Source organism: Oncorhynchus mykiss, chromosome 17 (genome assembly GCF_013265735.2).
Source record: "Oncorhynchus mykiss isolate Arlee chromosome 17, USDA_OmykA_1.1, whole genome shotgun sequence".
Classification (NCBI taxonomy): Eukaryota; Metazoa; Chordata; class Actinopteri; order Salmoniformes; family Salmonidae; genus Oncorhynchus; species Oncorhynchus mykiss.
Window position 1 is genome coordinate 34,218,661 of NC_048581.1, and position 15,323 is coordinate 34,233,983.

General features: G+C 41.0%; 1 protein-coding gene across 1 annotated transcript in view; it reads left to right on the forward strand.

Moving 5' to 3' along the window:
- Positions 1–15,024, forward strand: part of LOC110493775 (potassium voltage-gated channel subfamily H member 1) — a 60,609-nt gene extending 45,585 nt beyond the window's left edge. The window contains exon 12 of the mRNA XM_021568248.2: positions 11,213–15,024. Within this exon, the coding sequence (XP_021423923.1) occupies positions 11,213–12,100 (888 nt within the window). The 3' untranslated portion in view covers positions 12,101–15,024. The remainder of the gene's footprint in view (positions 1–11,212) is intronic.
- The last annotated feature ends 299 nt before the right edge of the window (positions 15,025–15,323 follow it).

Consider the following 15,323-nt stretch of genomic DNA (forward strand, 5'->3'; position numbering starts at 1 on the left):
GACTCCAATAGCTTATTGATTGTCAAAAAAGATTGGATAGACTCCTAAGTTCTTTATTTTTCACCTATCCAGTCCTTTCCGTAACAGTGGTCTGGAGGGAAACGAGAGCTATTTAAGAATATTGGGACAGAGATCTCTCTGTGTCCTGCAGTTAATAAAAGGAAAGGTGATGGCATCTCCCTCAATGAATAGTGCTCTTATTTATTTATTTTAAAAAGCTGACGCGTCAACCTCAATTGATCTTTCTCAAAGATTGCTTTTTTGGTGGGTGTGGCACCTTCTCTTTATGGGAACTGCTTAAAAGATAGACTCAGCAATATTTCATCATCAAACAGAGTGGGGCAACTTTTGGCTTGACATCAACAGCAGCATAAATGAAATGACTTCTGCCTTACAGGCATAAACAACAACAATCTGCCCAAACTGATGTCATTGCTGAGTCTACCTTCATCATGCAGAGTCAGTTGTACTTCGTGTCTCACACTTAATTTGTGACGCTGGCCTTGCTGTTTCACCATAGTTAAATCTCGTTCCCAGACACATCCGGCCAATGTTCGCAATATCTGGGGACGAGGTTACACCATAATTGATTCTCTGTGGAACGTGTCTTTAAAGAATTTTCTTGGACCAAGAGGAAGTGAGATGGTGGCCAGTTCCCGGTCTTTGTATTGCATAGTACAATATTTCCTTCCAGGGACAAGTAATTGCACAAAGTGACATTTGACAAATGTTGAATAATGACTTAATAATGGATTCACCTTGTCCTCCATTTTTTATCAAAATGTCCTCGTCTCGCTTTTGTTTGTCTGTAATTGAACCTGTTTACTGACTTGTTCCTTACCTGTAAAAAAGATAAGGCCTCTAAACAAAGTATCAACTACACTATGCTCTCTCAGCCTTTGTCAAAATATTATAGAACCCAGGTCGCTTGTGTTAAAGACAACCTACGGATTGCTCCAATAGGGTTAGCTCACTTAGGGGGACTTGTAAGGTGGGCTCATTAGCGAGGATCGTTACAATATGGCAATCATCATGGCGTTTGAATAGTATGTTAGAAATGCATAATTTGACAGATTATTATTAATGGTGCAGATTCATTCATTATTTTTTAATGTTGCATTTTTTAACAAATGGGCCGCTATGTCTTATTGAACTGAATATCAGTGCAATAAGCTTCTAGACTTTAACCATGGTAGCAATGAGAGCGTTTCTTCATTGACTCATTACACCCACTCAAAACCTCAATACAGACAACAAATTGATAACTTGTAAACCAAGAACATCACTGAAAACCCACAGCATTTTCTATAAATAAAAAAAATCCAAGTACTGAAATTGATTCATCTTCGATGAAGAAAACACAGCATATTCACGAGGAGGACATAGCTTATTCATCAGAAGGGGCTGTTGCTTCATCAAGATGCAATCCTCTGTCCTTGTCATCATCATCCAATTCAAACTTGAGTATAGAGGCAATAGAGGTCATGTTGACTATTACGATGGCTCACTTTTACCGCATATCCTATTATGGTTTGTCACGATCTGCACCCTTAGCCGTGGTGCATGTGGTTTCTCTCTGTCATCAAGGTTACTGCTTTGTTTAGTCTAGAAAAGCTTTCAGGTGCATAAGCCTCTTTTAGGCAGCCACTGATCCACCATACTTTTCAGGTTAGGTAACCAGAGGGATTGATTTGGCTAATGCTAGAACCTGCTGTTAGGTATGATACAGGGCAGTGATCATTAGGCACCAAATTGAAGAACTACCTGGACCTGTCCAATTAGAAACGCTCATTGTTGTTTTTTTATTGTGTGCCCTAATGAACACGACCCGGGTTCCGCCATAGGGTCGTGAGGCCCATTTCTGTAGGTTATGCCCATGGAAATCAGTAACACACCAGTTGATGGGCCAATTCTGGAGGCCCATCATGACAGCTTTCGATGTCTGTCGACAAGCGCCATTTTTCATAGACCTTTTGCATTAACGCGAGCTGATTAGGCATTTAGACAGGGAATGTCGAAAAGGTCAAATATTGATGAGTATAATAAGTCATATTGATTTCGATTGCATAATTGACACAGTAGATAGGTTTCCATCCAATTGGCGACAGACTTTCATGTGAATATTAAAAAATATGCATAAAGAAAATATGCTAATTTTCCCACCTGTGGCGTTTCCACCAAAATGACTTGTTGCAGATAAATATCTGTGTGTGATGACGTAGTGCACACAAAATGTACTCTTCACTTAAGTAACGAATAAAAATATGTCTTAATGTATCTATCGCATTTAAGTCATAGTGGGAGGACCACACACCATGTCATCGCGACTCCAATTTTACTTTGATATGGTTACTATATCAATATTTGCTCATAAAAGCATTTCCACAGCCATTTCTCGCATCATTAATTTTACTAACACACAAAGATCCAACTATGTCAAACAAACAAACGATCTGTTGCAATTTATAAAATTGTACCGAAACTTCCTGTTTCCACCACAGCACTCGTGTTTTTTGTTTTGTTTTTTTTACACGGTATGACTTTACTTGCATAAAAAACGTGGTTGGAAACGTGGTTTATGTTTAATGAATGAACCATACACTAGAGAGACTGGACCAGATTCACCAACAAGAATTTCAATAGCTTCCTATTTGTGTAATTTATTTTCGTCGGTTGTGAAAAGGGAATAACTAGGAACATACCCATTGTGGATCTATCTTTACAAAATGAAATGAGCTCTTAGCAGAGCTACTGAGATATGCAATCTGGATTTATTTTGAAAACTTAAATTCACGCCAGTTTATCAACCAAATTAAATGACACATGATCAAAAGTCTCCAAGGCTGTCGATTACTAGTTTAAAAAAAGTAAATGGCAATGCAAAGATTGACATTGCAGCAGCATCTGAGGTGAGAGAAGTGAAAATGCATCGTATATATAAATATGCCACTTAGCAAACGCTTTTATCCAAAGCGACATTTTATTTTATTTATTTATTTATTTTACCTTTATTTAACCAGGTAGGCAAGTTGAGAACAAGTTCTCATTTACAATTGCGACCTGGCCAAGATAAAGCAAAGCAGTTCGACAGATACAACAACACAGAGTTACACATGGAGTAAAACAAACATACAGTCAATAATAAAGTATAAACAAGTCTATAGACATACAGTACAGCGAGTGCGTACATTTTCTACATTTGACGAGAGAGCTGCTTTCTACTTGTTGTCTTACAGTGCCTGCAAGATGGATGTCAATTATGTATGAATCTTTAATATCGCCTTCATTTAACTGTTACATCATATTAATTAAATAGTTATGGATGACTCATCCAACCCCACTCCTCGCCCCTGTAACGTTTCACAGTTCTATCAACTTACTTGGTAAAATGTTTACAATTCATAAATGCTTTATCTAGATAGTCGGGGCCCCATTCCAAGTATGGACAAGCATGCATTACTTTCACGTCAATCATTCATTGATGTGAATGGGAGACTTGCGGGAAAATGTTTGTCAAACCCACAGATCTAAAGTTAGAAATACTTCCCCTTAGCGATACTAATTGTTTCCAAATCTCATTGCACAAACAAAGGCCCTTGAGATTTGCATAAGGTAAAAAAAAACATGACATTTCAGAAGGGGAAGTAACCTAGGTGGTGAGTGAGTGGGGGGGGGGGAGACTCCTTCAGGGCAATGGTCAGATCCTCTTCTCTCACCAAAAATGATTCATAGATTAACACACGCGCTCTGGGAATATATTGTTACAGCAGAGAGATGAGTCACTAGTTCGATCAAAGTCCATGTGCCAAGAATTTCAATTCGTAGTCAGTCATTCAATCAATTCATTTTCATGTGTATATCACTTTTTACAAATGAAGTGGTCGGGGGAAAAAAGCATGGGCCTCAAATCCACAAAGAGCAGAAGGCGACTGGAGTAAAGAAAAACCTTGAGAAGAACTAGAACCCTAGATAGGGAACCCATACTTCTCTGACTGGCTGTTCAGATAGTTCAGGGTTCATAATATTGACCACCCAATGCCAATGTCCTTTAAAAAGCAAAGTCAAAGCAGAGACTGGCAATGTTGCAAGGACAGCGTGGTGGAAGTCAGCCAAAAGGAATAAAACACACTACAATCATATTCCCTCATTGTATAGAATTGGGCAATACTTTACTACTACAATACAGTACCTACTACCACATACCATCACTTCCATGTTGTGCTACGATGACTACCACTGCTACAAAGTACATAACTATTAACAAGATAAGTAACACCAACTTTTTGATCAAAAGACAAATCCTCTCACAGGAGGTTGGTGGCACCTTATTCGGGGAGGACGGGCTCGTGGTAATGGCTGGAGCAGGATCAGTGGAATAGCATCAAACACATGGTTTGATGCCATTCCATTCGCTCCGTTCAGCCAATATAATGAGCTGTCCTCTCCTCAGCGGCCTCCATTGAATCCTATGTGTACCACCTCTCCACCCTAGGCTGATTAAACACTAGGTGGGTATTGTCTGTCATCACCAATCTCTCTCTCCATCTTCTTCCCATTATCTCTTTTTCCTCTTTATTTCCCTTTCGTTGTCTCTCCACCCCTATCACGGCCTCTCGCTTCCCCTGATCGATCGGAAACCCAGCCCTGCTGCATGGGACCCGTTCTGCCGCACTGTGCAATAATGATCTCCTGTGTGAGAAATGACCCTGACTCGCTTGAGTAGGCACAATGCTGGTCTTCCACCTGCAATACCCCATACTGCATCGTCTGCAGTCGCTTCACAGGAAGGATCTTTTTACATTACACATCTGGATTTACAAAAAATAAATCCCTCTACTCTATAAGGTTATTATGTATTTTTCACCAATTAAAGATATCTGTATTAAGAAACCCTATGGAAACGTTGCTGGACAAGTTTCAGCCCATATTACTGATCTTGTGAGAAATGTGGGATACAAGTCTGGGATACAGGTCTAAATCTAATCTAAATCTATACAGTAATGTGATGGACTACAGTATTTGTGCTGTATTTCCTAATAACACAGTTATGATTTCATGGTTTCATGACCAGCTGTTTCCTATAACATTAAACAACTACAATAATCCACTCTAAAGCATTATGTACTAACGACTCTCTTGTTCTTCATCTATGTTTTATCATACGACCACCAAGAACTTTTAAAAATTCCCCTGACCCACATATGAATCCATTGTCACGATTCAATTTCACCAGATGAAATGACTAAATAAAACCCCACGACTAGGTTAATAAAGATATTGATTACATGGTTAATGCCAGAATGATTCTGGGAAAGCCTCTGCAGTCTGCATGACCACATTTTAATTGTGATCTGAGAAAGGTCTTATTACTAACAAGAGACACAGGTTGATGGACACATTTGATTGTTAGCCATACTGCATCTCAAATAGTGTCATGGTCATGAACAAATGAATATTAACTGAATGAATCTGCCACATTCCTTGAGACAGATAAATATGGAGACAGTTATGGGCAATGAGGCGACTTCTTGTAGCCTTGAGTAACTGTAGCACTGTCATTTACTGAAGATGCTGGAGCTGTAACACTTCAGCTGTAGTGCTGGCATAATTACCGTATGACCGAAGGGTTATGGATGAAGATCGTCATGAAGATAAAAGTTACTTCATAAAAAGTTAAGTAATCAATATCAATGTAGTACTAAAATAGCATTAATATACACCAAATAAAAATAAGAACATGAGATGTAAGCTAGCCAAATACTGGGTCAGTTCCAATACATGTGTAGGGATACAGGAGAGGTAGATACAGTGCCTTCAGAAAATATTCATACCCCTTGACCTTTTCCAAATGTTGTTGTGTTACAGCCTTAATTCAACATTTATTATATTGATTTCTCACCCATTTACACACAATAACCCATAATGACAAAGTGAAAACATGTTTAGCAGATTTATTGAAAATGAAATACATAAATCTAATTTCCATAAGTATTCACACCCCTGGGTCAATATGTTATAATCACCTTTGGCAGAGCTTTGCACACCTGGATTGTATAATATTTGCCAATTTATTATTTTCAAATATTGGCCTGTTGGAAACTATAACCCCCTACTTCCATCACACAGTTCAGGCTAAAAAAAAATGTATCTCTAGAGAAACTGTGCAATGTGCACATTGAGCTCACAGGAAAAAAACCAAATAAAATGGAATTTAAATAATTGAACCGACACTGGTTAATCGCTCAGCACTACTTTTTAGCCATACTGAATCCTTCCTCAGGTCAAGCAGTCCTCAGCTGTCTGGTCTGCCCGCAAATATAAAAGATCTGATTGGCTGTTCAGGGGATTGTGCTTTATGAATACACAAATGTAATTTGCACTGTGGGATAGTCTCTGCCTTTTGGAGCAGCCTTTGGAGAAGAGTCTGAATGTGTATTAGTCATAGACAGCCGCTGTTTGAATGGACAGCTAAAGATGCATTTGCAGGCTTTGAGACGGAAAGTTGTTGGGTTTTGATTCTGACCAGTGCTTTCCCTTAATCTGGCAAGTTTGAAAAAAGCATTGCTTAAAGCATTTAGATAGGCATTGGGTCAATGTTAACCTCACCTACTTCACTCTAAAATATCTGATGCGACGAGATAACTAATTCATTTCAGTGACTTGGTTAGACTAATACAATTTCAAGGTTTAAAATAATTGCTCCCAAAACCATACCTGTGCTCATAGCCGCAGGAAGTAGGGATGCTGAGGGCGCTGCAGCACCCCTTAACATCTTTATTATTATATATTTATTTTTTTACAAAACTAGTGCACTTGGCCTTTAATAGTCTTGTATTAGCAGACCGATATAAGATTTGTCCTTTAGATTACGTTTCCTATCCCCAACATTACTTATTTATGTGTTTGTATTGGTTTATGTGTCACCTGCCATGATTTCAATGTGGTTCAATATATTCATTCATTTTCATTCAAAAAAGGGGCCACACTTTGCATTTCCACTGCCTTGATATTTAACTATGGTGAGGGGGAAGCTGCTTTACTTTTTGCCGCTACTGCTTTGTGTTTGTGCTGAGTGCAGCTAAATAAAGACCACTGTGGTACATAAACACAATGCAGACTTCTTTTTCCCGTGAGCTTCCAGCTGGCAATTCAAAATGTAATAAATAATTAAATGAGACAAACAAAACCCGCACTGATATTTTTAGGACAGTGAGCGGTTGTGTCCTCGACGCTAACGTGCCAGCTCTACATATTTATTGTAACGATGTTGCACAATATTACCTACATTTTATCTAATTAAACATGAACACTTCCAAACTCCCTCTTTGAATTACAGTCAAACCTGGTTAGTCAGTGCCAACTTCCCCTATGAGGCATTAACTATTCCCAAATGAAAAGTCTTTATTGTTCCAACACTTTTGCTTCATGAAATAATTACTGTACCTCTTTCTTAGGACATCACCACCATCTAATCCTCCATGTCGAATAACATTATAGAAAAATGGGGCTGTTTTTCGTGGTTCGGGGTAGGCCCTTTAGGTTCCAGTAATCTTAATGCTACAGCATACAATTACATTCTAGATGATTCTGTGCTTTTATTGCTTTAACCTTTTTTTAACCAAGTAGGCTAGTTGAGAACAAGTTCACATTTACAACTGCGACCTGGCCAAGATAAAGCAAAGCAGTGCGACACAAACAACAACACAGAGTTACACATGGAAAAACAAGCGTACAGTCAATAACACAATAGAAAAAAAAGAGTCTCTATAAAGTGTGTGCAAATGGTGTGAGGTGGTAAGGCAATAAATAGGCCATAGTAGTAAGGAATTACAATTTAGCTAAATTAACACTGGGGTGATAGGTGTGCAGATTGTAATGTGCAAGTAGAAATACTGGTGTGCAAAAGAGCAGAAAAGTAAATAAAAACAATATGGTAGGTAGATTGGATAGGCTACATACAAATGGGCTATGTACAGCTGCAGCGATCGGTTAGCTGCTCGGATAGCTGATGTTTAAAGTTAGTGAGGGAAATATAAGTCTCCAGCTTCAGCGATTTTTGCAATTCGTTCCAGTCATTGGCAGCAAAGAACTGGAAGGGAAGGCGGCCAAAGGAGGTGTTGGCTTTGGGGATGACCAGTGAAGTATACCTGCTGGAGTGAGTGCTACGGGTGGGTGTTGTTATCGTGACCAGTGAGCTGAGATAAGGTGGAGCTTTACCTAGCAAAGACTTATAGATGACCGGGAGCCAGTGGGTCTGGTGACAAATATGTAGCGAGGGCCAACCGATTAGAGCTTACAGGTCTCAGTGGTGGGTGGTATATGGGGCTTTATTGACAAAACGGATGGCACTGTGATAGACTGCATCCAGTTTGCTGAGTAGAGTGTTGGAGGCTATTTTGTAAATGACATCGTCGAGGATCGTTAGGATAGTCAGTTTTACTAGGATATGTTTGGCGGCGTGAGTGAAGGAGGCTTTGTTGCGGAATAGAAGGCCGATTCTAGATTTTATTTTGGATTGGAGATGTTTAATATGAGTCTGGAAGGAGAGTTTACAGTCTAGCCAGACACCTAGGTATTTGTAGTTGTCCACATATTCTAAGTCAGAACCGTCCAGAGTAGTGATGCTAGTTGGGCGGGTGGGTGCGGGCAGTGAACGGTTAAAAAGCATGCATTTAGTTTTACTAGCGTTTAAGAGCAGTTGGAGGCCACGGAAGGAGAGTTGTATGGCATTGAAGCACGTTTGAAGGTTTGTTAGCACAGTGTCCAAAGAAGGGCCAGATGTATACAGAATGGTGTCTGCCTAGAGGTGGATCAGGGAATCACACGAAGCAAGAGCGAGATCGTTGATATATACGGAGAAAAGAGTCGTCCCGAGAATTTAACCTTGTGGTACCCCCATAGAGACTGCCAGAGGTCCGGACAACAGGGCCTCCGATTTGACACACTGAACTCTGTCTGAGAAGTAGTTGGTGAACCAGGCGAGGCAGTCATTTGAGAAACCAAGGCTGTTGAGTCTGCTGATAAGAATGCAGTGAATGACAGAGTCAAAAGCCTTGGCCAGGTCAATGAAGACGGCTGCCCAGTACAATCTTTTATCGATGGTGGTTATGATATTGTTTAGTACCTTGAGCGTGGCTGAGGTGCACCCGTGACCAGCTCGGAAATCGGATTGCACAGCGGAGAAGGTACAGTGGGATTCGAAATGGTCAGTGATCTGTTTGTTAACTTAGCTTTCGAAGACTTTAGAAAAGCAGGGCAGGATGGATATAGGTCTATATCAGTTTGGGTCTAGAGTGTCACCCCCTTTGAAGAGGGGGATGACCGCGGCAGCTTTCCAATCTTTGGGGATCTCAGACAATACGAAAGAGAGGTTGAACAGACTGGTAATAGGGGTTGCAACAATGGCGGCGGATAATTTTTCAAAGTGAGGGTCCAGATTGTCTAGCCCAGCTGATTTGTACGGGTACAGGTTTTGCAGCTCTTTCAGAACATCTGCTATCTGGATTTGGGTGAAGGAGAAGCTGGGGAGGCTTTGGAAAGTAGCTGTGTGGGGGGGGAGCTGTTGGCCAGGGTTGAGGTAGCCAGGAGGAAAGCATGGCCAGCCGTAGAGAAATGCTTCTTGAAATTCTCAATTATCGTGGATTTATCAGTGGTGACAGTGTTACCTAGCCTCAGTGCAGTGGGCAGCTGTGAGGAGGTGCTCTTGTTCTCCATGGACTTTATACTGTCCCAAAACTTTTTGCAGTTAGAGCTACAGGATGCACATTTCTGTTTGAAAAGGCTAGCCTTTGTTTTTTTTTGATTGACTGTGTGTATTGGTTCCTGACTTCCCTGAACAGTTGCATATTGCGGGGACTATTTGATGCTATTGCAGTCTGCCACAGGATGTTTTTGTGCTGGTCGAGGGCAGTCAGGTCTGGAGTGAACCAAGGGCTATATCTGTTCTTAGTTCTACATTTTTTTTAAAGGGGCATGCGTATTTAAGATGGTGAGGAAATTACTTTTAAAGAACGACCAGGCATCCTCGACTGACGGGATGAGGTCAGTATCCTTCCAGGATACCCGGGCCAGGTCGATTAGAAAGGCCTGCTCGCAAAGGTGTTTTAGGGAGTGTTTGACATTGACGAGGGGTGGTCTTTTGACCGCGGATCCATAGCAGATGCAGGCAATGAGGCAGTGATCGCTGAGATCCTGATTGAAAACAGCAGAGGTGTATTTGGAGGGCAAGTTGGCCAGGATGATATCTATGAGGGTGACCATGTTTACGGATTTTGGGTTGTACCTGGTGGGTTCCTTGATAATTTGTGTGAGATTGAGGTCATCTAGCTTAGATTGTAGGACTGCCGGGGTGTTAAGCATATCCCAGTTTAGGTCACCTAACAGAACGAACTCTGAAGATAGATGAGGGGCAGGCAATCAATTCACATTCATCTTTCAACTTTGTGGCAACAGTTTGGGGAAGGCCCCTTCCTGTTTCAGCATGACAATGCCCCTGTGCACAAAGCAAGGTCCAAACAGAAATGGTTTGTCGAGATCGATGTGAAAGAACTTGACTGGCCTGCACAGACCCCATCAAACTTAGGAACGCCGACTGCGAGACAGTCCTAATCGCCCAACATCAGTGCCCAACCTCACTAATGCTTGTGTGGCTGAATTGAAGCAAGTCCCCGCAGCAATGTTCCAACAACTAGTGGAAAGCCTTCCCAAAAGAGTGGAGGCTGTTATAGCAGCAAAGGGGGGACCAACTCCATATTAATACCATGATTTTGGAATGAGATGTTCAACGACTATACTTTTGGTCATGTAGTGTATGTTTGGAGGCTGAGGGACATTATGCTATTTTCCTTCAGTTTAGAAACGTTTAAGTGAGGGCTGCCCAACCCTCTTCCTGGAGATCTACTGTCTTGTTAGGTTTTCAGTCCAACCCTAATTTAGCGTATCTGATTCAGATAGTTAAGGTCTTGTTGAGCAGCTAATTAATAGAATCAGGTGTGTTAAATTAGGGTTGGACTGAAAACCCACAGGACTGTGGATCTCCAGGAAGAGGGTTGGGCAGGCCTGGTTTAAGTCATAAGTGTGCAAAGAAATACTTAAAGTAAAAATACTTAAAGGGTATTGTATTGAGTAGATGTAATGGAGCAAATGTCATTTTGGACCCAAAGAATTTAAGGTGGGCTTGATCCCAACCTGATGTTCTGATTTCTTGTTACAGATAGTGTTCCGGAAGATCAGTGATGTGAAACGTGAGGAAGAGGAGATGCTCAAGAGGAATAATGAGGCCCCTCTGAACCTTCCTCCGGACCACCCCGTCCGTCGCCTCTTCCAGCGCTTCCGGCAGCAGAGGGAGGCGCGACTGGCAGCAGAGCGAGCTAGTCAGGGGGAGCCACCAGACGTGGAGAAGGGCACCATCCACCTGGAGCAAACCAAGATCCACGAGGTACTCGCCTCCACCAGCATCATCATGGTGACCGAGAGCCCTGCCACTCCCACAGCTTCGTCCACATTGTCATCTTTGTCCTCCAGGCCCTCTGGCCGAGTCATGCTTCATGCCCCTGCCATCCAAAATGGCAACCTCGTAGGCTGCAAGTCCGCAGAGCCAGCGCCAAAGACCAAAAAGGGCTGGGGTCGTTTCAAGGAATCCGTTGTGAAAGCAGAGTCATGGAGCAGCGTTTCTAAGGCCGAGTCCATGGAGACCTTGCCGGACAGGACTAAGTCCCATAACAAGATGTCTCTCAAGAAGACAGACTCTTGTGACAGCGGTATTACCAAGAGCGACCTGCGCTTAGATAACGTGGGTGATGCCCGCACTCCGCAGGACCGGAGCCCTGTGCAGTCAGAAGGGAAGCTGGTTGTCTGTCCTATACCCATACAGACCATGCACGCCTCTTTCCTGGAGCTGAAGCAGGAACTTAGGGGAGACATTGGGTCTCTTAATGGCCGCATGGCGGTGGTGGAGGCACAGCTGGCCGAGATGCTTCAACTGCTAAAATCGAAAAAGACCTCTAGTTCGAGAAAGGCCTCTCGCTCATCCAGTTTCTTTGAGATGTCACGACCGGCATCCCCCGATTCCGATAAGGACGACAGCTTCTCACAATCTTGACACTGCATGTTTTAGCAGGCTATGCAATATTACCCCCAACAGTACAATTTTTTTTTGTTGTAGCCCCGGACAAGCACACCTGATTCAACTTGTTAATTATCAAGCCCTCAATGAGTTGAATCAGGTGAGTTTGTCCGGTGCTACACCAAAAATGTGTGCTGTTGGCGGTACTCAAACTGGAGTTGTGAAACATTGGTCTATGGGACATGAAGTGAATACATCCTAGAGTTCATCCAGGAGCTGGCTGAGGTGTCGCAAAAATCTGAGAGGTTTTGTGAAGACTTGGGCAATAAGATGTTCCCAAATTAGTTCAGATGAGTAATAAGGGATTATTTGACCCTTTTATTATTATTATTATTAGATATAGGGGTAATCTGGATAAAAAGATGCACATCTGGATAATCTCTGCACCTTGAGGCACATACTGTGTGATATTCCATGGATCTACTTTTGTGGGGGTTCAAACTGTAAACAGCATAAATAATAATTTATTTAATTTATTTATTAATTTATTTCTTTTCAATTGGACTCGTTTTAGTTTTAACTTGGTCACACATTTGTCATGGTAAAACTAAACCCTTAAGGAGGTTTTCATCAAATCTGTGCACTCAATTGAAATTAGCAATAATATTTTATTGCATTTATATAGTTTTTCACCAGGTCTCTAAGCACTTCATTTGCAGGGGGTGATGTGGTCATGATAACATGAACACTGTGGAGCAACAGCGAAGATGCACATATCTAAAATGGCATTGTCCATGAATGGATTTGCTTTCGTTATAGTTTGTCAATGCATTACTGGGATAAAGTACAATCTTGTAAATAATGATAGATTGTTATGTTGGATATCCATCACTGCCCAATGGCAGCAGGTACATGTACAGTACATGAGCACAGTTGCACAATATGAAAGTGTACCATGTGTGGTATAATTTCAGTGGGAAAGCTGGATATTTAGAATTTTTGTGTGTGTTAAATGTCCTCGCATGATAACATGTTTGGTCATTATAATACGGTATGTTGCAAAATTTAAGTTACACCAAAAATACATGTTTGAGCCATTTCTAAAATAGCTGTTTTCACCCCATCCAACCGTTATGTTATTTGGTTTTGTCCAGTCAACCAAACAAATGTTGCTATGCTAGCTCAAAGCACGCATTGGGAACAACTGTAAACCTGTTTAGTAATGCAAATTTATAGAAAAATACCTTGAAAGCAGTGTGGCTTGTTATTTACGCCATTGCTCTCTCTTTGTATTAAAATGAGGGGAAAATCATGATTGTGAACTTTCAATGTATGGTGGAAACCATGGCACCTTTTCAACCAACGTCCATCCTGAATTGTCATGGGAAGAAGTCAATCTCGACTATGAAACCTTTGTGCATTTCTGGTCATCACTGTTGATATAATATGCAAAGTGTTGACATTTATATTGTGTCTCTAGCATTTGTGTTGCAATGTTGAAGGACTAAAATGAGATACTTGCACAGACAGGTCCAGAGTTATTGGTACCCTTGATAAATATGAGGAAAAATAAATAATGCATACTGAGATATATTGTATGCCAAACAAAATTTGGGAAAATGATATATGTTATACTAATACAATTGCTCAGAGAAAGAGATTTTGTTTGACAAGTAATAATTGTTTTCTCTAAAAAAAGATAGGGGTCAAAATTATTGGCACCCCTGTTTTTAATACTCTGGCACCCTCCCCTTTGTGAGGATAATGGCACGGAGCCTTTTCTGAATTTTTTTATGAGATTGGAGAACACATTGGGAGGGATCGTAGACCATTCCTCCATACGGAATCTTTCCAGATCCTTGATATCCTTTGTCTGCGCTTATGGACTGCCGGCTTCAATTCAAACTACAGGTTTTTATTGGGGTTCAAGTCCATAGACAGATGGCCATTGCAAAATATTGATTTTGTGGTCACTTAACCATTTCCTGTGTGTATTTTGATATGCGCTTGGGGTTGTTGTCTTGCTGGAAGAGCAACTTGCGGCCAAGTTTCATCCTCTTGGCAACCAGGTTTTTGGGATAAAATACCCTAGTACTTGGTAAAGTTCATGATGCCGTTGACATTAACAGGGGCCCCAGGACCAGTGGAAGTAAAATAGCTCAATAACATCAAAAGATCCACCACCATAAAGTAGGTATGAGGTTATTTTCTGCATATGCTTTCTTCTTTTGATGCCAAACCCACCACACTCATGTGCATGGCCAAAGAGCTCTACTTATGTCATCTGACCATGTTCAGGTTCCAATCCAAGTGCCAATGCAAACTCCCAAGCGGTTCCCTTCTGGGTTGCTCTCAATTATGTTTTTCTGGCAACCCTTCCAAAAAGCCTATTGGCATGGTGTCTAATTATAGATATAAAGTCTTACTTGGTGACCCGAAGGTGTTCTGTAATTCTCCAAATGTGGCTCTTAGATGTTTCTTTACATCCCAAACCATCTTCCTTACTGTGTGGGGGACAAGATACACATACGTCCAATATCAGGCAGGTTTACCACTGTTCCAGAAGTTTTAAACCTCCTAATTGTTGGCATAATAGTGGTAAATGGGAATTTTTTTGTACCCGTTGCCTGATTTATGAAGGTCCACAACCATCTCTTTTCATTGTGAGTTCTTCGCCTTTCCCCATGGTGATGGATGATACATTTACATGTGTGTTACCTCATTTCTTTACCCCAGTAAAACAGGGAGCCATGGAAGACCACAATGCAGTTATTTAAGGTGAGATTCATTTTAAAAAGTAGAATGTTAATGCAGATTGTTTTCATAAGAATCTTTAGGGGTGCCATTAAACATTTTGAGATATATTTTTTTCTCTGGGCAATTGTATTAGTATAAAATAATGTAAACATTTGAGCATACAATATAGCTCAGGATTTGTTCGGAAAGTATTCAGACCCTTTGACGTTTTCCACATTTCATTACATTATTACAACCTTATTTTAAAATGGATTAAATTGTTTTTCCCCCTCATCAATCTACACACAATACCCCATAATGACAAAGCAGAAACAGATTTTTAGAAATGTTTGCAAATGTATAAACAACAACGGAAATGTCACATTTACATAAGTATTCAGACCCTTTACGCAGTACTTTGTTGAAGCACCTTTTGCAGCGATTACAGCCTTGAGTCTTCTTGGGTATAATGCTACAAGCTTGGCACACCTTTATTTAGGGAGTTTCTCCCATTTTTCTCTGC